At 36.3% G+C, this 24616-nt stretch overlaps 1 protein-coding gene across 1 annotated transcript in view; it reads left to right on the top strand.

The window, feature by feature from the left end:
* Positions 1-24616, top strand: part of USH2A (usherin) — a 962202-nt gene that overhangs the window by 753298 nt on the left and 184288 nt on the right. Inside the window, 3 exon segments of the mRNA XM_020982269.2 lie at positions 3901-4098; positions 5762-5916; positions 10213-10411. Of these exon segments, the coding sequence (XP_020837928.1) occupies positions 3901-4098; positions 5762-5916; positions 10213-10411 (552 nt within the window).

A 24616-nucleotide genomic window follows, 5' to 3' on the forward strand; every position in this document is an offset into this window, starting at 1 on the left:
CAATTTGCCCACTACGCCATCTTTTAGCTCAAAGAAAATAGCCACCCTGGAAAATATAGAAGGGTTTATTCAGAAACTTTTGACACCAGTGATAGAACTAAGGTTGCTTACCCACTCCCAGTTTCAATTAGCAGCAAGGAAACATAGGAAAAATTGCTATTTATTTTTTTTATTTTTAACATTCTCTTCTTTTGAAATTTTGAATTCCAAATTCTCTTCCTCTACTTCTTCTTCTCCTTACTCCCCTCTCCCTCTCCTCCCCCTTCCTCTTCCTTTCTCTCTCTCTCTCTTCTCCCCTCTCCCTCTTTCCCCTCTTTCCCTTCACCTTTCTTCTTTCCCTCTCCCCCTTTTCTTCTCCCTTCTTTCCCTTTCTCCTCTTTCCCCTTTCCCCTCTCTTCTCTCTTCTTGTCTCTCCCCTCTTTCCTCCCTCTCCCCTCTCTTCTCTTCTCTTTCCTCTCACCCAGGTTTATAAATTAAGGGTCACGCTTAATCTTCAATCTCTCCTTTTCAACTTGCTCATTCCCTGTGGCCTACCTATAAACACAGATTTCCCCATTTGACCCCATCTCCCCCAAAGATATTATCCTAAATCTCTCCTCTCTTTCCTAGCCAAACTCCTATATCAAGTTTGGTATGCTCATTTCTTCCACTTCCTCTCTTTTCATCTTCCACCATGCTGCCCTTACCATTGCTGTTGTTCTAATCTCCAAACCAGATCATCAGAGGCTATGCCTATGATTTCCCAAGCCATAACTCCTAGCCACTATACCCTTATATATATCACCTCCACCATTAGAATATAATCTTTAAAACCCCGACTCAGTTAACAAGCATTTATTAAGCACTTTCTGTGTGCTAGGCACTGTACTAAGCACTGAAGTTACAAAGAAAAGCAAAAGCATGGTCCTTCCCCTCAAAAAGCTCATACCCTATTGGGGGGTGACAGTATTCAAGCTACATAAAAGGTGCATATGGAGGAAATTGGAGGTGGCCTTAGAGAGAGGTGGAATTTGAGCAGAGATTTGAAACCATGGATGCTAGGAGGAAGTGGTGATGAGAGACAGAATTCCTGTTATGGGGACTACCAGTGAAATGCAAGGAGTTAGAAGATGGAACACCTTGTGCAAGAGTGTCAGTGTCATTTGATTGTAGAATACATGGAGAGGTTTTAGTTTAAGGTTAAAGCTTACGAAGACTAGAAAAGTAGGAAAAGGCCAGGATATTTAGGGTTTTAAAAATCAAATAGTTGAATTTAAATTTATATCTAGTGGTAATAGGGAGCCATTAGAATTTATTGAGTGGAAGTAGAGGAGATAACACGGTCAGACTTGCACTTTCAGAAAGGCAGTTGGACCCACTAGATGGCTATTGAAAAAAAAAAACTAGGGATGAAGTAATGTGGGCCTATTGCAGGGAGGTACCAGTGTCAGAGGAGAGAAGGGGATGATATGGGAAATGTTTATGAAGACACAGTCAGCAAGATTTGGCAACAGATTGAACATAGAGGATGAGAGAGATTAAAGAGTCAAGGATGACACAGGCTTCTAGCCTGGGTGACTTGGAGGATGATGGTGCTATCAATAATAATAAGAAAGTTAGAAGAAGGGGAGGGTTTGGGGAAGGAAGGATGAAGAGTTCATTTTGAGGCATGTTGAGTTTCAATCTATAGGAAATCCAGTATCAAATGTCCATTTCACAGAAACTACCTACTGGATAGACAGACAGACAGCTGGACAGACAGACAGACAGATAGACAGATAGATATAGATGTAGATGTAGATAGATATGATACATATGATAGATATATATGATATACACACACACACACATACATATATATATATATATATATATATATATATATATATATATATATATATATATATATCCCCAGCACTTAGCACTTTGCTTGGCATATACGGGGTGTTCAAGAAATGTTTTTGTTTCTCTTTTCACTTAACTTCTTTTATTATGCCTTTGAACTTGTCATTGGGATACAGCATTTCAAACTGGATATCCCATATTCATCTTAAACTCAACATACACGAAGCATTTTATCATTTTCCCCCTAAAACTTACCCTTCTTCCAAACTTCCCTATTCTCTCACTTTCTTTCCAGTTGCCCAGATTCTCAATCTTGTAGTCATCCTTAAGTTCTTACTCTTCCTCACCTCACATATCCAAATAGTTGACAAGTTTGTCAATTGTACCTTCCAGAATATCTCTTATGTCTGGTCCTTGCCATTTACATGACTACCACCCTTGTTCGGGCCCTTATCACCACTCATTTGGGCTATTGAAATACTCATGATTGGACTTCCTTCTCTCTTTCCTAATCCCTATTTCAAATAGTTGTTGAAGTAATATTTGTAAAGCATAAATCTGCTTACATCATTTTACTGATCAATAGGCTCCAATTACCTCTACGATCAAATTAAGAGTCCTTCACAACCTAGCTCTCACCTACCTGCTATTTCCCATGCATGGCATATTTTTGTTTCAAATAGACTGCCCCCAAACCTGGAAGGCTTTCCCTCCATATTATCACCTCTTGGAAACCTTAGTTTCTTTAAAAATTCAGTTCATGTGATCTCTTAACATGAATTCTCTCCTGATTCCCCAGTTGCTAGTACCTCTTCCCAAAATCATATTGTTTTTATTATGCATATATTCTTTATTCTTATATGTGTACATGTTTCTCCATATATTATATAAACTCTTTGAATACAAGAACTGTGTTATTCAATGAATTTGTGTCCTTTGTGTCTAGCACAATGACTGGTACATAGTAAAATGAGCATTTAATATATGTTTATTGATTGATTATTGATAGGTTGACTCTTCAATCTCCCTCAACACCCATATACAGACGATTCTGAATCTTCTTGGCTCTACCTCCACATTGTCTCTCACATCCATTTCCTTCTCTTCCCTCACACAGCCTCTACCTTTGTTCAAACCCTTCTTACTTCTTCTCAGAACTATTGCAGTGGCATCCTAATTGATTTCCCTGCCTCCAGTGTCTCCCCCTGGAATTTATCCTCCATGCAGCTGCCAATTTGACAATCCTAAAATACAGGTGTGAATGTGGTACCTCACTACTCAAAAGTTTTCAGTGACAACCTATTGTTTCTAGGATAAAAGACACATTCCTATTTTGGGCATTGGAAGCCCTCCTTAATATTTCCCCTCACCTAACCTTCCAGTCTTACTTCATATTGCTTCTCTTCATACCCTTGCTGTTTCAGAGGCACCTAGGTGGTACAATGGATACAAGTGGTACAAGGTGGTAGAAGGTGGTACAAGCTATAGGCTTGGAGTCAGGAAGACTCGAGTTCAAATCTTACCTCAGATGTTTATTTAGTGACCTTTGGCTTAACCTCTGTCTGCTTCAGTTTCTTCAGCTGTAAAATGGGGACAATAATCATACCTACCTCTCAGAGTTGTGAGGATCAAATGAAATAATATTTGTAAAGTGTCCAGCATATAACATATGATTAATAAATATTTGTTTCCTTCCTTCCTACTCAAATTAACCTACTCTTTGTCCCCTGTACATGGCATTCCATCTTTTTTTTAACCTCTTTACCTTTGTATAAGTGGTCTACCATATGTAGAATGCCACGGGTCACACCAGTAGTAAAAAGACAAGGTAGGATTCACACAGAGGCCCTTTGAATTCAAATCCAGAATGCATTCCACTATATCACTGAACTGAATTGAATTGAGAATATGTTTCTTTTCTTTTTATATAAGAAAAGCAAAAGTCATATTCCAGTTTAAATTGGACAAAATGGATTAAAATAAACATATTTTAGAAAATATTTATTATTTCCACATTTAGCTTTCACTTCATGGTAAGAGAAAAATGAATTCTATGTCCAATTTCTGTCTTTCCAGATGTTAACCTTCAGCCCTACAAAATGTATGAGTACAGAATTGCTGCATGGAATAGCCATGGGCAAGGTTTCAGCAATGCTTCCAGGGCCAATACAAAGCAAGATGTTCCACAAGGAGTGAGTCCTCCTATCTGGACCAAAATGGACAATCAGGAAGATGTAATTGTTTTAAACTGGAAGAAACCTATTCAACCAAATGGTACTATTCTCCTTTTTTAATGAAGAGTTATCTTAATGTCCTTAAAGAAGCTGACATTCTTGTTACCTAAATCTAATCAACAAGGGAACAGCTAAAATTCAATCCAATAAACACTTATTAGGACCCTACTATGTGCTGTTGTCAGGCCATCTTGTTCCATGGAATTGAAACAAAGAAGAGCTTTAGATGGAAAAAGGAAAGCAAAATGCAAAGTCCAAATCCTTCCTTCTATAAAGGAAAGCTTTGGGAATTTAGTGTTCCACCCTCCAGACCTCTGATTAGAGGAGAGGAAGGTAGGAAACTGTTGAGTATCCATGGCTAAATTCACAGTCAGATAATGGCATTTGTTGGTTTAATCATTCTCTACCATTTGGTCAAATTGATATTCCTAAACTACTAGATTGATGGTGATCCTTTCCTAATGAAAAAATAAAATTAAATTTAAAAATTAAAAAAAATCCAGTGGCAACCACTCGACTTCAGAATAATATTTTAAAAACTCAATTTGGCTTTTAAATCCATTCACAATCTGACTCCAGCCTACCCTGCTACTTTCCTTTATATCCTCTAAGGTACATCATCTTGGTTTTTTTTTTTTTAATCAAGGTATGATGTATTCAGTGAAGCAAATTTATTTTCACAGTTGCCTAAGCTAAACAAAATTTACAAGGGGCTTGGGGAGGGAAGGAAATATAGAGCTTACTCAATTTATTCCAAGGTCGTATATATGGTTATGATTTTGAATTGTCTGTGCCATTGACCACACACTACCATCACCATCACTCAATAAATATAATCCGGAATTTATTATGTGCTGTCACATATTGTTTTTTTTTTTAATTTTAGTACACAACTTTTTTTTCTTATCCTCTTAACTCTCTGTCAGCAGATTGTAGCATTCTTCATCAAAGGTCCTCTAGAATCATGGTCATCACATTGATCACAAGTCAATCTAGATCGTTCGTTTTTTCATAATGTTGTTGTTCTTGTATCAGTTATTCTCCTGGTTCTCCTCACTTCATTTTGTACCAGTTCATATAACTTTTCCCAAATTTCTCTAAAACTGTCACTTGAATAATTTCTTACAGCCCAGTAGAACTTTTATATTTATATACCATAATTGTTTAGTCTTTCTCCCAGTTGATGGGCACCCCCTAATTTTTAAGTTCTTTTCCCATCAAAAGAGCTACTATAAATATTTTTTCTTCACCTTGAATCACAAGAGTCAGTATGGGTTTTCCCTATGATGGAAAATACTCCAGCAGATCTATACCTATTCCTTAATAGATAGTGTTAGTTATTGACTGTGATTAAAAAATCTATCAATGATGATCCTTTTATCCATTGAGGTTCTGGGACAAAAAGATAGATAGTCCATATCAAGACTTGTACACAAACCCTTTCTAGTATGATCTTCCAGTACACATGCTCTGATGATTAGGTCTTCAGGAATTCGGGGTCACATTCACACCAAGGTAGACACCCGGATAGGACATTAGTTAAATAATAGAATAGCTAATAATTGTGAAAGTGATAATAATATAAGCATAATATTGGTAAAATAATATTTTTTCTCAATAACAAAATGAATTTGCAAAGTGACTAAGTACCTTTGAAAGTAAATGACATTTCAAGAAGGGACAATTTTTCATCTTTCATTTAGGTCTCATCATTCATTACATTGTTCTCCGAAATGGGATTGAACGTTTTCGGGGGACAGATACGAGCTTTGTGGATACCAGTGGGATTCAGCCATATCAGGAATATTCATACCAGCTGAGGGCCTGCACTGTAGCAGGGTGTACTGACAGCTGCAAGGTAAAGTGGGCCATTGACTCCAGAGCCATGGTAGGATGTGTAATATGAAAAATATCTGAATGTCTAGAATTATTAAAGATTATCCTGACAACAGGAATGGAATGCTATCCTCCACTAACTGGGGACGAGTAAATGTTCTTGTATTATCCTAACCTAGGTTTGGTTAGATACGACTGAAGAAAGCTAACAAGAGGGAATCTACTGCTGTATATAATTACCTTATTGATTTAAATATAGACTATATTTTCACCCAAACCTCATTTATATGAAAACCTAAGCTTAACCTCTTATAGATATATATCAATGTACATATGTGCATGCATATCTGCATACATATGTGTATATGTATATGTACACATGTATAGATGTACACTAAAAATTATATGTATATGTATTTTTTTCTTAGTGAAAAAGTATAATTTTAGGGACTATGGTCTATGTTCAAGGGCAGCCTATATTTCGACCAATATAGTAAATGGTTTATGAATGAACCATCAAACTATACTGTAAACCAATAACAAAGATACATATAAAACTCTCTCAGTGCTGCTCACAAATCTCAACCTTAAGAAACAATAATTGCCTAGACCTTCCATGCCATTTCCCACTTGGACCTGGATTGACTCTCACAACTGATTGGTTTCCCTGTTCATCCAGGGACTCTTCTGCAAAACCATCAAAACTGACATGCTGAATATCCTTCCCCAGTCCCAAGATTCCCATAACTATAACGATCTGTAAGTATTTTCTTCCAAACATAAAGTCCTTCAGATAGCTTACCTATTTTCTCTTCAAAGCCTATCTCTGCCACTAACTAGCTATGGGACCTTGGGTAAATCATTTGACTTTCTTGGACCTCAGTTTCCTCATCTACAAAATAAGGATGTGGGAGAGGTAGATTATTTACTCTCTAGGTCCCTCACTAGATCTGGCATATTGATTCAGTGGAAGGTGCCCCTTCTCAAAATCTTTCATTTCTCTTGATTACATTAGGGAGAAGTTTTCAATTGATTGCTAACAGTCTTTAACTTCTTTAATTTAAAAAAAAATCATCACCAAGAGCATTCACTCAACTGATAAAAACTAATCCATCCATGCTTGTGGTAAAAGGTTTCATGAGTTGCTACAATATAAAAACCTTATCATCTGATTGCTTTCTTTTTGCTAATCTTTATAGGAGCATTGATTCATAGAGTTTAGTGCTAGAATAGAGCTTAGAGATCATTTAGTACTTAGCTTTGCCAGTTTTAAAATGATAAACACAGAATCTCTCCTAGGTTAATACTTGAAGCCATTCTTACCTTAATAAGAACATTCAGAACTTCTGTCCCTAATGTCATATTCTCTAAAAATTCAGGTTACCTCCATATCGTATGAAACATTTTTAGCAGATAATATTATTTTTAAAAAAAGTGTTTTTGCTTTAGACCTAAAATTTTGTTAGTATACCGAACTTTCACAGTAGAAACTCCCCATACCAATATACATCCTCAGATATTCTTTATGGTCTTATAGGGTTTCTCAGGGAATTGTTAAATTAAGTGCTTCTTTTGGAGTCATATACAGCCGGTATGTGTCAGAGGCAAGACTTTAGCTAAGATCTGCTTGATCCTGAGACTAGACATCTTTCCATTGCACATGTCACCTTTCTATTATAAATTACTTATGTTAATAAATTATAACTTTATTCATTAATTTTGTTTCATGAGTTGCCATGTTCTTGAAGAACAAGTATGAAAAATGTCATGAAGGAATTATATGATAGAAAGGATGAGCTAGACACATGATTAGAATGAGAAATGACAGATGGAGAGCCAAATTTTTACACTGGGAGCCTCATAATGTCAATACAAAGAGTGAAAGGCCTCCAGGAGGTTACATATCTCTCCCTGCCTCCAATCACCATGTCAAACTTATGGGAAGACATTGACAATAATTACATTGGATGGGCAGGCATGGATACATTGTGATCTAGATCAGATGAGAGAATTCCCAAATCATTGTGATCACAGAATCATTTGATAATTTACTAATTCTTATTATTCACTATAATCATTAACATACATTTTAAATGAATATTCATATACATAAATTATAAAAAGAGTCAGCATTGGATAATAACCATTATCTTAATAGCTAACATTAATAGAGCCCTCTAAGGTTTGAAAAGTAATCTAATTGTGTTATCTCACTGGATACTTTCAACAATGTCTTAAAGTAGAAGCTATTATTAACTGAGACTGAGAGATATTAAGTGACTTGCCCAGGATGTCAGAGCTTGTAAGAATCTGAGGTGGGATTTGAATTCAGGTCATCCTAATTTCAAACTCTGCCCTCTATCTACTATTCTACTTTTATCTACTATCTGCTCCTCTACCCGGAGAGCAGACTTCAGATTCCTTCCCTCAGTTTCTTACATACTAACCGTGAGAGCTCAGGAAGGTCATTTGATTTCTCCATAACCCTAAACAACCTTCTAAGACTATAAACTGTAGAACAATGGCTTACTTAAATTGTTAGGAAAAAGTCCTCACTGGGCATTGCCTACAACAATGAAATCACAGATTTTGTTTTTTATTTTTTATCCAAATTAATTAACAAATAGTGTATATTGTTGCCAGATTTCACCTCTGACCTATGTTCTTTCATCTTTAAAATGGGGATAATAATACATCCACCATCTGCCTTATAGGGTTATTGTGAGGGAAGCAATTTTAACTGTAAAGCATTGTATAAATGTGTTATTCTCAGTCAGTTAATTGACAAGGATTTATTCCATGCTTTATGCTGACATTGTAAGGGTACCAGTGGAGAACCGATCTTCTCTTTCTATTTCATAATTCCTCAATGATGCTAAAGTGCTAGGCACTAGAAATACAAAGGGTCAATAACAATTTAAAGGAACTTAATTGTTAACATACCAAGGATATTTAGAAGATCAAATTTGCAGAGAATCCTAAGGCCTACAGATGATCCCAGGACATCCCCTTTACCTTCCCTCTCTCCACTCTACAAACGAAGGAGTCAATGGAAAGCAGTTAGAGCTTGAAGCTTGAATATTCTACATCTTTTGTACCAGGGTCAAAGACTAACTTAATCGCAAGCCTCCTTGGTGATGGAGGCAAGGACCTCATCATATAATTTCAATGGGAGATCAAGAGAAAGCATAATCCTGGACAGACAAACCAATTAAATTAGGTAAAGGGACTGGGGAACCAGAAGTAGTAACATTCATATTAGCTGATACTCTTTAAAAACTAATCAAAGAGGAAAATGTCCCAGGCTCCATCTACTTGTCAGAGGTAAGCATATTGCTACTGTATCCCAACAGGGATCACCTGGGAAGAAGAGGCAGCTGTGAAGTTGACATACTCTGTGCTGGATGCCCAACAATAATAGCCTTTTCACCTGAAAAGAGGACTGTGACAGCCTCCTCACACAAGATGGGAGAGGAGTCCAAATAAAGCATTCAGTCAAACCAATCAGTTGCCGTCTGTGTTTGCAGCTGTGTGTTTAACAATGACTCAGAAGCATCCTGGGTTGTGCCACCATGTAGACAGATGGTGACTGATCAGTTCAACCAAAAGTTATAGTTGGAATGATTCAGGAGCAGCCCTGCTGCCGCATGTGCAGACACAGCTTGTGTCTCTATGACACCAAAACAATTGGTTAAAAAGAGAAATCGAAGTTAATTCAGTGAAAAATTCAGCCAGTTTTTGTCGACTTTTTTTTTTAACACTACATAGGATAAACAACTGGGTGATTACTTCTTTTAACTTCTCAGTTGGCTGTCATGTAGATCCAAGTCTCTGTGAACTTATGTTAGAAAATAAGCAAAGAAAAGGCTATGGGGTGAAGCTTTCAGCCATATTGTATGGAAGCAAGTTCTGATATGTGTTTTGTTCCATATTTACTAGTGCTTAAAATATACAAAATCAGGCTGTTAAAATGCAAAGACACTGATGAACCATATGGAAGAGAGTTATCAAGAGTTCTCTAGGAAGATATTTTGCCAGCCAGATTTTGCTTGTTTGAACCAACTGCTGTCAAAATTGTTGTGAACCTGTTGTGATAAATGGTAGTCTTAGACTTATGTAATATATTCAAGGTCAGATTTCATTGTTTAAATAGAAGGGGTGGGAGTAGAGGGGGGGACTGAAGGACTGATTCATGGAGCCTTTGCTAATGATATGCCAGGCCAGACAACAACATTTTAAAACAAAAGTGACATTCTCATTGATCGGGAAACCTAGTGTACTATTACAATAAATTGCTGTTTAATTCCAATGTCTTCAGGTAGTTGCAGCTACCATCCAAGGAGTCCCAGAGAGTGTACTACCTCCAGCAATAACAGCCCTGAGTGCAGAGGTGCTGCATCTGACTTGGAGAGTCCCTGAGAAACCAAATGGTATCATCAAAGAGTACCAGATCAATCAGTCTGGGAAAGGTCTTATCCACATTGACACCAAGGGACAGATGCAGCATACAGTCACAGGTAAAAAAGACAAAACCTGTGGGGTGGGGTGAGGGAACATTTTGTTACTTGAGGTAAGAGGAAAAAATATCCCAAGGGTGTTCTTTTGAGATGTCATATCACATCCAAACGATGGGTTGTCTTGACATTTGAATAGGTCTTACATAGTCACACGCTGGTAAGAGTAACCCAAAATAACAGTTTAAAAAAAATTGATTTTAGCTAAGGAATACATTCTGTAATTTTTTTTGCATCACATTTCTCTTCTTAATTATGTTTTCCTTGAATTAAGAATAAAATTAGCTTTCTGTTCTCTAGAGAGATGGGGAGGGAGAAAGGATATAGCCAAGAGTCAGTGTCTAGTAATCAGCTCATCAGATTTATAATTGAAATGTACTTTCAAGATCATGTAGTCTAGCCTTTTCATTTTACAAATGAGGAAACTGAGGCCTAGAGACATAAAGGAACCAAGGCTGCAGCAGTTTCAGTAGAATCTGGGGAAGAATAAAAATTTTAGCTGCACATATTTTGATTAATTTAAACAAACACATATTTGTTTACTATCTTCTATGTGAAGAACATTATCCTCTAAGATTAGGAGACACAATCCCTGGCCTCCAAATCATTTAGGGAGATGTGACACAATCTGGATATTTATAATATATAACAGTAAGTAATAAATGCCCATAATCTACAAAATGGATAATTAAGAATTATATGAACTTGGCATTCTGAGAGTCTATAGTTTGAAGAAATTAAACTATCTCAAGAAGTGTCAAAAGTTTAAATTTCAAATCCCTCAACAAACTTTCAGTTTTTCAAACTTCTTCTGCCTCACAATCATTACTCTGCCAAATGCCTTCACCATACTCCCTGGGAGGCATGTTCCTTTCCATGGGCCCCCAAGTACTTGCAAGGACCATTACAGTCATGATACCTCCAATCATAAATAAGAAAAATTAGTTTACCACAGAAGGTAAAGTAAATTCACCCTTCTCTGATGTTGATCCACCAGATAGTTTCAGTGACTCATAAACAAATGTTGTTCTCCAACATCTCCAAAAGAGACAGTATAAAGGATGTCAAATAAATATCTCTTGACTACAACAACTGAGTTGAATCACTGACAGTAGAGGTGGAGAACACCTAATAACATCAGATGATACATATCTTACAGCTTTCATTCCTTACATCCTATCATGTAAACCAAGGTGAAATTCACCACATGCATTCAGTTAATAGAATGTCAATTAGATGGCATCTTTATTTGTTTCACATATTTTGCTTTTTTTTCAAAGTGCTTTATCACACATACTCTCATTTCTTTCTCACCACAGTCTTTTTGCCTCTGTAGGCTAGAGAGATTTAGTGACAGGTCCAAGATTAGAGGGAGCTAATGTGTCATAGTAGAAAGCTGGCCTCAGAACTCAGAAGATGGAGGCTCAAGTTCTATTTCTAACACATACTGGCTATGTGACCTTGGGTGAGTTACAACTTTTCAATACTCTAGGCCACTTCTGACTTTTTAAGTTGCAGAGAAGGTGCTGACATGCATTGGAAGAGAAAGACACTTGCTGGGAGCTCCCTATTACAGTGAAATTCCAAGTCTACTCTTTATTGTTGTTATCATCTAAGGTCGCACAATGAATTAGTAACAGTGATAAACTAACAGTTGCCTCCTAATCTGGTAAGCTGCCCAAAAAGTCATTATCAAGGTGAGAAAACTTAGACTTTACCCAAGGGCATCAAAGGTAGTCAATATCTAGTAAGACATATTTCCTTGGCCCAATGATGTTCTGCCACAGTACTATCATATTCCATTACTTATCTCCAAGTCACCATACCCCAAGAGTCCCTGTGGGACCCATCTTCTCCCAACACTGGAGGTCACCCCTTCTCCTAGCATGACTGTATCTGACTGGGGCATACTGACCCTACCCTACCTCAGTTAAACTGAATTTTCCTTTAATGTCAGAATCCCTAATGATAGCTTTGTCAATTCCTTTATTATGCTGCCCCTCATAATAAGTAAATACATCCAGAAAAAAAGAGGAAGGAATAAAGGATGGATACGTCAGGTAGGATCATAGGTATGAAGTAATGAATTCAAAGTAATGGTACATCAAAATTTTAGACTACTAAGAATTTCATTAATAAAAAGGTATGATAATAATAACAAAAAAAATTTATGCAGCACTTACTATGTGCCAGGCACTGTGCTATGTGCTTTACAATTATCTCATTTAACCTTCACAATAATTCTGGGAGATATTGCCAGTTATTACCTCCATTTTACAGATGAGGAAACTGAGGCAAACAGAGGTTAAATTACTTGACCAGGCTAGTAAGTGTCTCAGGCCATATTTCAACTCAGTTTCTTCTGACTTCAGGCCTGGCACTCTATCTACTTTGCTCCTATGTTACTTTGAATAAATCTCCCACTTTCTAAATCAATTATTTTCTATAAAAACTTTGAATTTCTTCTAGTCCTACTAAATCATGCTTTTAGAGACTGTGTGACTAGGCTAACTTTAAATGCCACTATTTTAAATCAGCAGTCAATCTAGGTGTGCAGTAGACAGAACACTGGGCCTGGACTCAGGAAGAACTTATTTTAATCTTGTGTCAGACACTTCCTAGTATGTAACCCTAGGCAAGCAATTTAACCTCTGTCTGCCTCAGTTTTCTGAATATAAAATGGAGACAATTCTAGCATCTACCTTAGAAGTCTATTGTGAGGATCAAATTAGATAATATTTGCAAAGTGCTTAGCACAGTGCCTGGCACATAGTAGTATTTAATAAAGCTTGTTCCCTAGGTCTGTATGCTATTCAATCCTTCACTTCCCAATCCATATGATCAGTAAGGCTTGTTAATAATTTTAGGTATAAGAATTATTTTTAATTGACTAGTAATTTCCCTAAAATGCTTTTTTACTTATAAGAGGAATTCACCTATACTTAACTACTTACAGAAGCCCTTTATTGGCATATATTTTTTTAAATTTTCATGCAATCCCAGTTCTTATCGAATCACAGTGTGGAAAGAGACAGCAGAAGGTCAGTAAATCTTCCTACATCTTCAGGAAGAGTCAAATATAAACCATTGTGGACAGATGTAATGCTATCCATTTTTTAAAGCCTTGCCCCAAACTGTGATTGATATACCACTGGTGGACAGAGACTAAAGGTGTCAACCATGTTTAGTAAGGCTTTAGACCTGGACAGTCTGCTAGGAAGAATTCACTTCCATCTTTTACTGGCTAAGATTCTCTTTGATCACACTCTGGGCCCACCATGGAAGTTTTTTTCTGATGTAAATGATTGTTCTATTGAGAATATGGAACAGGCTAAAATAATCTAATTTATTTCACATTCAATCTCCAATGTTTGAGAGAAGTACTGACTGGGCCCCTTAGGATACACGTTTTGATTTTCTCATCATTTCCAAAAACACTAGCATTCCCCATGCAACAGTTGAACACTAACGAAGCTGTGGCATTATTCTTTCTGGAGACTTGGAATTTAGGCCCCTTACAAAGAGAAACAGGGAAAGAGAGCACCTTGCCTCAGCACCATTGTCTCTTTGCTTATTTCTAATTACCTCCAAGCTTGGGAAACATGATCCTGTAAATGCTTTGTGGGAATAGTGGCAAATGTGCTCATCATGTGAAATCCATAAATTGCTTATAATCCTCTCACGATGTTAAAAAAAAAAAAGCATTAAGTAATTGAAGACAGGAAGTCCTCAGTTAATTATTTAGAGGTGTTATCAATGCTTTAAGTAAACTGAAGCGTTTTCTGCTATCTCACTGAGTTGAATACCATGGGGACCTAGGGGGTAGCAGCCATCATCTTCTCATATTCTCTAATGCAAACAGCACATGGCAGCTTGTCAATAAAAGACCTTTTTATATCATTTATTACTGAACACTTCCACCATCCTGTACAGAACAATTTGGATGACAGTTATGGCATCGTTACACTTTGTGTTACTACTAGTTCACAAATAGGCTTGCTAATGCTATGTGGTGGGGTGGAGTAGGGTGGAAGGTAAAAGGATTAACTAAGTAATTAGGGCCAATAGGAGAAAAGAAAGGGCAAGAGTGCCCCCTTTGGCAGTAGATGTGATCATGAACCTTTTGTCTTTTAATTATAGTGGAACTCAGACAAGATGATTAACATTATGAGTTCCTTGTAATAATATTTCAAAGAAAGTGAGAGAACTGACCAATCTTAGACTTCTTAGTTAAGTTGGCATTGTGATGGACCAGTTCCCACTTCCTATCATTTCCTTTATGAAGTCATCTGCTGTGATCCACAGCTAATGGGATCTATACCAAGACAGCTACATTCTACATCATTTTATATATAGGGGACAGACAGGCTTTAACCCTCGATGTAACATAATCCATGACACAAAAGCATTTTATAATGGGCTTTCACAGTGCTGTATGCCAATTATATCTAACTGTTGTGAGTGACAGTTTGATCTGAGACTTCATTAATATAGTAGAAAATGTATGGCAGTTTAAATTTATTAGAAAGTAGTAGAAAAAATGATTGAACTCATGATCAAGATAAAACTCTCTAGTTCTAACCATTGTATTTCTATATTATCTTGAAAAAGTCATGCAACCACTACTGGGACTGATTCTCACAGTACTCTCAAGGGTCTGTCTTAATTGTGGGAAGCTGTTGAGATAAAAGAGAATGTGAACTTTAGACAATACTTATAGTTTACTCATTTTGCATTAAATAACCAGACAATAGCCTCAAAAGAAGGGAAAATTGTAGTAGAAAGCCATCAGTCTGTTTAGTACTTTTGGTTGTTTGGAAAAAGAGATTTCCTAACATCTCCAGAGCCTCAGAAGTCTTTGGCTAGACAGGAAGAGTTCTGATAGAATGTTCCAAACAGCTTTGTCTAACCACCCTCTGAGGTTTCATGGTCTCTAGAATGTTCAGCCTACTTACACAATTTTGATTTAAACTTTCTCCTTCATAAGGACACTGCCTGAATATGGAGGGGAGGAAAGAACTTAGTACATATGAAACATTTTGTGCTCCCTCACAGAGTGCCAGTTTTAATATAGTAAAGCTTTAAACTGCCCTAAAAGTTTTGGGACACCCTGTCTAAGAATAGTGTTAAAGAAGTATTGCAGCTTTGAAGAAAGCATTAAGGTAGTATTAAAGCCAAAAGCCAGCATGTCCCCTCATTCAGTAATGTTAACTTGAATTTTAATATACATATATTTTGTAGGACTATCTGTAATGGGGTTGAAGGTATGCATTGTCAATAGGAGGCAAATGTAGAAATGAGAAGCAGGAATAATATGAAACTACAGTAGGGGAACACAACAGGTATCAGCAGTTGGTGTCACTTGGTTATCAGAAAGGGAAAGAAGAAGTCTGGAACTGGAGCTGCAAGTTAAACTAAGAAGCATCGGGTTACCAAAACTTTAGTCTGAGATTTAGATTCTAGGTCATAAAATATTTTATATTGCAATCCAAATAAGGAGTAGAAGGAGTCAGGTTGTAGAGAAAAATAACAGAATGATATTATTGAAACAGCTAATAATTTAAAGGCCCTTAAGCTAAGTCGGCCTTGAAGATAAATCAGAAAAATTTTAACTAGATGAAGAAATCAGGAAGTACAGTGGGGAAGGACCTATTTATTGGAAGGGGAGAGGGGCCAGAGAGGAGAAGGAGGAAGAAGAGGAGAGAGAAAAAAAGAGAGAGAGAGAGAGAAAGAGAGAGAGAGAGAGAGAGAGAGAGAGAGAGAGAGAGAGAGAGAGAGAGAGAGAGAGAGAGGAGAATGATAATATAGGAGAAGTATAAAGAAGGATGTATGTGGTTTTAAACTTATATTAAATGCTCATCAACTGAAATTGGATCATCCGGTTACATGCAAGGAGAAAATGGCAACCAAAGCAGGTCAAGAAATGAGTTTTTGGAAGTAGAGAAATAATGAGATGACTGATTATGATGGATGTCACTAGAGGAATTAACAAATGGAAAGGACTACAATAGATGTGTTCTTAAAACATTCCTAAATGGATTTTATATGTAATATCAGCTCACATGTATAAAGGAGATTTATAAAATATATCTAGATTTCATAGTAATTCTGCACTTAGAAGAGTAGTTATAAAATAGTTTGTGTTTATGCCCCCCCAAAAAATGTCCTTTTCTCCTCTGTGTCCCCCATGGTGCCCTCATGCCACAAACAAAGGCAACAAAATACTTGGTCAACCATAGGTGTTTATTAAATTGAGGAAATGTATTATTTAGTAGAATGTTTTTGAAAACACAATTGTACAGCCTCTTTGCTGGCTTCTTTTTGTCAGTGCTTCTGTTACTGGAGGGAACATCCAAGATAAAACAGAGAGAGAGAGAGAGAGAGAGAGAGAGAGAGAGAGGAGAGGAGGGAGGGAGAGATTCAGAAGTCTGTCATGGTTTTAATAAATGGACCTATAGATGCAGCAGACACTGGTTGCTGTCATTGAACAATCACCACCTGTCCCTTCTATTCTCATCATTCTCTTCTGGAGTCCCTAAAACCTGCCATAGTCTAAACATGAAAATGTACCCTCTTGTTTGAAGGTTAGTTTCTCCCCAAATCTTGAAGAATTATGTATCTCAGGGTCTTTTGTGGCCAGTCAATCTCTTGCCAGAGGTTTGTTTTATAAAGCAAATCACTTTAAAATACACCATGATAACTCTGAATGCACTCTTACAACTAACTATTCCTGTCTCTCTATGCGTACCACTCCTGCTCCTAGTCAGGTCCTTATCACCTCTCTCCTGGGTGTTTCCAATAGCCTGTTGAGGGGTTTTCCTGTCTCAAGTCCCTTTCCTCTCTGATTCATCCTTTAAACAATTGCCAAAGTGATATTCTTGAAACCTGCACAGATCTGATCTTGTGATCTCCTTGTTCAATAAATTCCACTGACTCCTTCTTACCTCTAGGATCAACTACAAACTCCTTGGTTTGACATTTAAATCATTTACGAACTGGCTTCAATTTAACTTTCCCATCTTAATATATAATACTCCCTTAGTGTACTCTTCAATCTAGCCAAATTGTCCTTCTTCCTATACCTTATACATGCATTTTGACTTTCCATTTCCTGCCTATTATCTGCCATGTCTAGAATGAATTCCCTCTTCTATTCTTTCTCTAAAAATCCCTTGTTTCCTTCAAAGCTCAGTTCAAATCCCACCTCCTAGATGATGATGCCATTCCTCATCCTCACCAGATGCTAGTGACTTTTCCTCCAATTACCATATATCCATTTTGTATATGTTGATTTCACAAGTAATCATATGTGTAAATGTCATCTCCCCTGATATAATGAAAATTCTTTGACTCCAGGGACTTTTTCAATTTTTACTTTCTATCCAAAGTACCTAGCACAAGTAGGCGCTTAGCAAATATTTGTTAATTGATCAAGAAAGTCCAAAAGTCATTTTTAAAAATTTTAGCAGTGAGTAATTTTTTTTATCAAAATAACCAAAAGCACACAGGATGTCAGAGTCTGTCTGGTCAAACTTGTATCTGCTTAAATCTCCTCTGCAACATCAAGGTGTGAGGATTTTTTTTTTTTGCAGGTTTAGCCATTACCTCTAAAACGAGCATATGTTTTCTATTTTTTATTATTATTATTACTATTTTTCAATTCACAGACAAGCATTTCCATGGCACACAGTACAATAAAAAAGATGATTGCATGTGAAACTGCAAAGCTACCATGTGCAACTTGCTATTCCCTCCAAATATACAACAAAGTTATCTCATATTTTTTTTTCTTTTTCTTTTACTTTTGAACAGCTTTAATTATTAAGAATTCTTTCCTGACATCAAATCTAAATTTACCTTTCTTCATGCTTTCTTCATACTTCTCATTTTCCCCTGCCCCACCAAAAAGCACATTTACTGCATCACTTCTGTGTTTGTATTTCTATATGTAATTATTTTAAATAGAACAAATTAGTATTCATGCCAGCATGACTACAATTCCTTGTGAGTTCTGACAGTTTTTAGAGGTTCTGATTTTGGAGGACTCTCCAGGTGAGGTCATACCTGCAGTGATATCCCAGGAATATAGACAGAAGGCTAAGAAAGGAGGTCATTGATGACAGCTATCAAACTCAGAAGATGGCCAGTTGAATTGAATTGACCAAATGTAACAAACAGTTGGAATTAACTGGCTCTGGCATGGGTCACTGGTTTAGGTGAAGTTCATATGTGTTTAGCAACTTGATATCCCCATAACAAAAATGTTCATCCTTAACCTGGGCCTGTCAGCATTTGAGATAATTACTGACCTTGCTGGAGTCATGATCCTGGAGGAGACAAACAGCATTGGAAATGAATGATTGACTGATGGGATAATATATTCTTTAGGATTGTTTGGCAACCTTTTGGAAAAACAGCAGATGATGCAGTAGGATAATTGACCGGATGTCTTAAAGGAATACTTATAGTCTGAAATCTTGAGGGACAAAGTAGCTTTTACTTAAATGTTCATCTGGAGAATAAACATTAGAAAGCAAGCTGGTTTTTATATTACACATTAGTTGTAACTTGCATAGGCATGGATTTTGTTTCCCAAATCATGTTTTTATGATCATAGCAAGACTTCTGCATTTCTTTTTAACACACATTTACTCTTTAAAGTGTAATTGTAATGAGTCTTGTTATATTATGCCTCTTTCCTTTAAAAGAGAACATGATTCCCTATAGGGGAATTCAAGTAATTTGCTGCCACAGTAATCTTCCCTCTCCTGAAATGTTAAATACTTGGCTTTCCTCCATGTAGTTTCCTTTCTCTGCTCTACAAGTGCCTTTCTGCCCTTCCTTACTTTTAAGCTGAGCATGTGAGTGATGTTTTCTTTTCTTCTCCTACTCTAGGACTTCAAGATTAGGTTATAGTCGGGACTGTCGCTCTGAGACATCTCTATATTTCTCTCATCCTGTTCAATTCATGAGTAGTTTTCATTTGCTATTTTGCCTTTCCCACTGTCTTCTGCTTAACACTGTATTTCTGTTATACCTTGTTTTAAAGGCCACCAAAATGAATTTCCTTAAAATGACAAGTCATTTGTTTAGCTGGGTAAAATGTGTTGACTTTATGGAGCTTAATGATTTATAGAGATGGAAAGAGTCTCAAAAGATTGTCTTGTCTGCTTCAATTATCTCTACATGATGGCCACCATTACTGTCTTAAAGGTCTTCAATGTAGCAGATGCCACAGCAACATCCCTCAACCATTAAGTTTAAGAAAGATGTAGGACATAAGAATTAGTACATTTTCCTTATTATCAAAACTTCATTCAACACCCATATAGTTCGTGCATTATAACATATAATGTGTAATAGGAATTTTGTATGGATATATTCCCTGTCTGAACAGATTATAGTTTAAAGAAACAACTTATAATGTAATAAATACCAATGATATTATTACTAACAATTAAGATATCAGAAGCTATATTTCTATCTGAATGAAAGAAATCTTACAGAGTTTCTAGCAGATTGATATGTGTACTCAGTTGCTTTTCTAGTTAATTGATTTGGTCTTAGAAATAAATATATTTACAATAAGTTCATTCGACAGTAACCAATACCAGGTAGAGTAGCCAAGAGTACAAATGACTAAAATATTAAGTTTAAAAAAAAAATGACAATCTTACTTCTATTCCATTATTCCCTTCCCAACTACATGACTTGAATCTGCTTGAGCTGAAGCCATTAACATGTCCAATTTCAATTTCTGTAACTATAAAATGGAACTAATTGGGCTTCTGCTGTACAATGCTCTTTCAAATCCAGAGGCAATTTATGAATGCACAGGTTCCAGATTCATACTGTTGACTTTTCTTTTCCCTATAATCTGATTTGGTTTTCCAGGTTATGTAAAAGTAGATCCTGTTAGATTAGGCATAACCAGTTGCTTTTATTCCTTATGGGTGGCTTTTTTCTTTCTGCTTCTGTCTCTTGTTACATACAATTACCTCAGATAATCATAGACTTGGAATTGAAAAGAACCTCAAAACTTCTTCAATTCTACCCAAATAGAAATCAAGAACCCCATCCATAACAATTGCAAGAAGTAATCATCCTTCCTCTGTTCAAAGACCCTGAGTTAATGAAATCGCTCCTGATGTAACCCATTATACTCTTGGAGCACTTTTTTAGGAAATGTGTGGCTAAAGTTCATGTGACAAGCTCTAGGGTTTTAATGGACTATAAGCTCAGTATGGATGCAACATGGCAACCTATAAATTTTAGGCTATATTAGTAGAGAAATAATGTCTATACTGAGCAAAGGGATAACAGCATTGTATTCTGTCCTTAGATCACATCTAGTGTATTATGTTCACTTCTAGGTGCCTAGGGCATTGACAACTGGAAGACCTCCAAAGAAGATGGTTCAGGATAGTGAGGGGAATGGAGAATAACTAAGTACTATTTCAGACCACCAGTGAACTAGATCCTATCACAAGTTACAAAGGAGAAACGGGTCCTGGCCTAAAATAACTTATATTCCAAAGAGGACCTTAAATAAAAATTTACAAAATACAAGTGAAAGAAAACAATAAAAATATACTATACATTTCTAGCGATGTCATGGGATAGACTTAGGTGCAATTTCTTCCTTATTCTCTGCATATAATAAGTAATTACATGTTATTTAACTGAACAATATTAATTTCAAGGTGATTTTTAATGTTAAATATGTGGAAGGTTCCTTATCTTAGTTTCTTTAAACAGGCAAGATATTGACCACACATTTAAATATTTAAGGTAAATGGAAGAACGGTTTCATGAAGCATGCTTACTTTGTCGTTGGAAGGAAACCTGATCATTTCTACCTTGACATTCCATATTTGGACTTTCTCTGGCCTTCCTATGTCTGACTTATGTTGATTTTAGAAATAATTCATGCAGAACAAACATACCCAATGAATGGTTACTTGCCCAGCTACAGTATCTCTGAGGCCACATTCTATAATTATGTTCTTTATGGGAAGATAAATGGATGCCAAGGAAATTATTTCTATAAATATTTGTTGAATGAATGAATGAGTAGAGTGAGTTCTGATTTTATGAATTAAGTTGCCTTTTACCAGTTTTTCTCCTCTGAACACAACAATTTGAAGTGATTTTTGTTGTTTTTACTGTGGTTTTTATTAACCAATATTTAAGCGAAGTGTCAACTATGAACCACACACTGGACAAGGTAGTACAAAGACAAAAGTGAAATGATCCATGCCCTCACTAAGCTTGTGTTCTATAATGAGAGACAAACACACATGTTTAAGGAAATACTAAATAGATGTGAGGCAAATTTGGGGAGTTAGGGCAAGGCATTAACAGGAGAGGAAAAATCAGAGAAGATCTTACATGGAAGGTAGCACTTGAGAGGTCTTGTAGGAAAATTGGAGTTCTGAGAAGTGTAGGTGAGGAGGGAATACATTCCAAGCTTGAGGACAGTTAGTGTAAAGGATGTCAGTGAAACAGATTGTCATGTATTAGAATTAGTAAGAAGACCAGTCTTCTGAGTAGATGAAGGGAGTAATATGAAACAAAGCTGGAAAGGCAAATTGAGAACATGTCATTAAGGACTTTAAAAGCCAAATAGGGGAGTTTACATGTGATCCTAGTGGAAATAGGGAATCATTGTCATCCAAATAAAGGTTACTATAACCCTATAGAGGATGGATTTCCTCTTTAATCCCTAACATGGCCATTCAAACGGAAACAAACAAATTTCTGGAACTACTATATGTCTTTATGGGCCAGTTAAAACACACAGACAACATTTCCACAAGATGAAGAGGAGAACTGAGGTCATGTTATGAGTAACTGAAGAAAAAATAATTTTTGGTCAGAATTATGCAGGGAATAGCCTCAGTTCACTACTTTACTTTGAACAATCATAATGTAATCTTGAATTTATAGACTAACCTACATTTAACAAAATTTAACCAACACATATTGAGTACCTTGATTGAAAGCTCAAAGTTTTACATCTAGGGAACAGAATAAGGATTTATAAAGTGCTTACAATGTGTTAAGTACTGTAGTAAGTACTTTACAATCATTACCTTTTATTTTGGGGAAAACCATTCACTTCAACTAAGTATTAATCTTTGGGAGTAGTTAGGAAATAAAGGTTAATACCTGTGAGCAGCTACACTAGGTATTCTGAATGAGGATGTCTTAGAAAATATTATTTCTGCCCTCAAAGATCTTACAATCTAATTGGGTAGATAATTCACACAAGTTGCAATTAGATGAAAAAACAAAACAAAACAAAGGATTGACGATGTAATCCTCATTTTTTTCATAAAGGTATGTTAATTTTAGGGTGCTTCTCTCTCAAAATAATAATTCATATTTCAAAAGCAGTTTAAGGATTACAAAGCACACAACAATCCTGTGAGGTAGTTAGTGCTATTATTGTTATCTTCATTTTATAGGTAAGTAAATGGCTTATTAAGTGACATTAATTGAGTAGCAAAGGGAAAATGTCAAAGTCAGGATTATAATGAAGGTCTCTTGATTCCAAATACAATATTCTTTTCTAAACTTTTTCAAATTAATTTATTTTTTGTTTTCCACATTCACTTCCATAAGCTTTTGTGTTTTAAATTTTCTCCCCCTCCCTTCCCTCCTTCCTCCCCAAGACAGCATGCTATCTGATATAGATTCTACATATACATTCCTAGTAAACATATTTTCACATTGGTCATGTTGTAAAGAAGAATTAGAACCAATAGGAGGAACCACAAGAAAGAAGAAAAAAAGAGCAAATAGTATGCTTTGATCTGCATTCAGACTCCATAGTTCTTTCTCTGGATGTGAACAGCATTTTCCATCATGAATCTTTTGGAGATGTCTTAGATCTTTGCATTGTTGAGAAGAGCTAAGTCTATCAAAGGTAGTCATCACACAGTGTGGCTGTTACTGTATACAATGTTCTCCTGGTTCTGCTCACTTCACTCAGCATCAGTCCATACAAGTTTTTCCAGGTTTTTCTGAAGTCTGCCTTCTCATCATTTCTTACAGCACAATAGTATTCCATTACATTCATATACCACAACTTGTTCAGCCATTCCCTGTGCATGTGGGTCCTTTCCCATTTTTATGATCTCTTTAGGATACAGCCCTAGAAGTGGTATTGCTGGGTCAAGGGAATGCACATTTTTATAGCCCTTTGAGCATAGTTCCAAATTACTCTCCAAAATGGTTGGACTAGTTCACAACACCACCAACAATGCGTTAGTGTTCCAATTTTCCCACATCTTCTCCAATATTTATCATTTTCCTGCTTTGTCACGTTAGCCAATCTGATGGGTATGATGTGGTACCTCAGAGTCATTTTGATTTGCATCTCTCTAATCAGTAGTAATTTAAAGCATTTTTTTTAGGCAATTGAGGTTGTAAGTGACTTGCCCAGAGTCACACAGCTAGTAAGTGTAAAGTGTTTGGTCTGAGGCCTGATTTAAACTCAGGTTCTCCTGACTTCAGGGCTGGTGCTCTATCCACTGCACCACCTAGCAGCCCCTTAGAGCATTTTTATATGACTGTAGATAGCTTTAATTTCTTCATCTGAAAATTGCCTGTTCATATCCTTTGACCATTCATCAACTGGGGAATGACTTCAAATACAATATTGTTTAGGTTAAGTTATTAGCTCATTAATGCTATATAAACAGTAAAAAAAAATGGTTTGTCAAAAACTAAGGAAAATATATTCAGAGTCTCAATTATAAAATGCTTCAAAAACTTTAAAAGTCTTTTAAAATGCTAATTATCTTCATCATCATCAATATCACTAGCAAGTCAAACCCTGCTGGTGTAAAGTTGTTTTCCTAAGGCACATTCAAGCCATAGGATTCCTTGTATTATTCAAGAGAAACCCGGAATAGATAACAATATGTGAAAATACTGAAGCAAGTTAAATTGTGTATCTTTAAGACATTCATTCCCTTGGAGTCCAAGCCTCTGTGCCCCTAAGCTCTGGGGTTATATCTTGAGAGTTCAATCTTAAGAGCTTTTTCAAAATTAATTGGTTCTTTTTGCCCATAACCAATATTTCCTCTGTAAATCTCCAAATATAACTTGGGTCTCGGTCCCCATAGAGATGTAGGCAAAAAGGTCCTCAAGTGCTGTGTAAACACACAAAGTGACAATGTACTTTTGGTACACATTAGT

This window comes from Phascolarctos cinereus, unplaced genomic scaffold (assembly GCF_003287225.1).
Source record: "Phascolarctos cinereus isolate Bilbo 61053 unplaced genomic scaffold, phaCin_HiC Scaffold_5;HRSCAF=322, whole genome shotgun sequence".
Taxonomy (NCBI): domain Eukaryota; kingdom Metazoa; phylum Chordata; class Mammalia; order Diprotodontia; family Phascolarctidae; genus Phascolarctos; species Phascolarctos cinereus.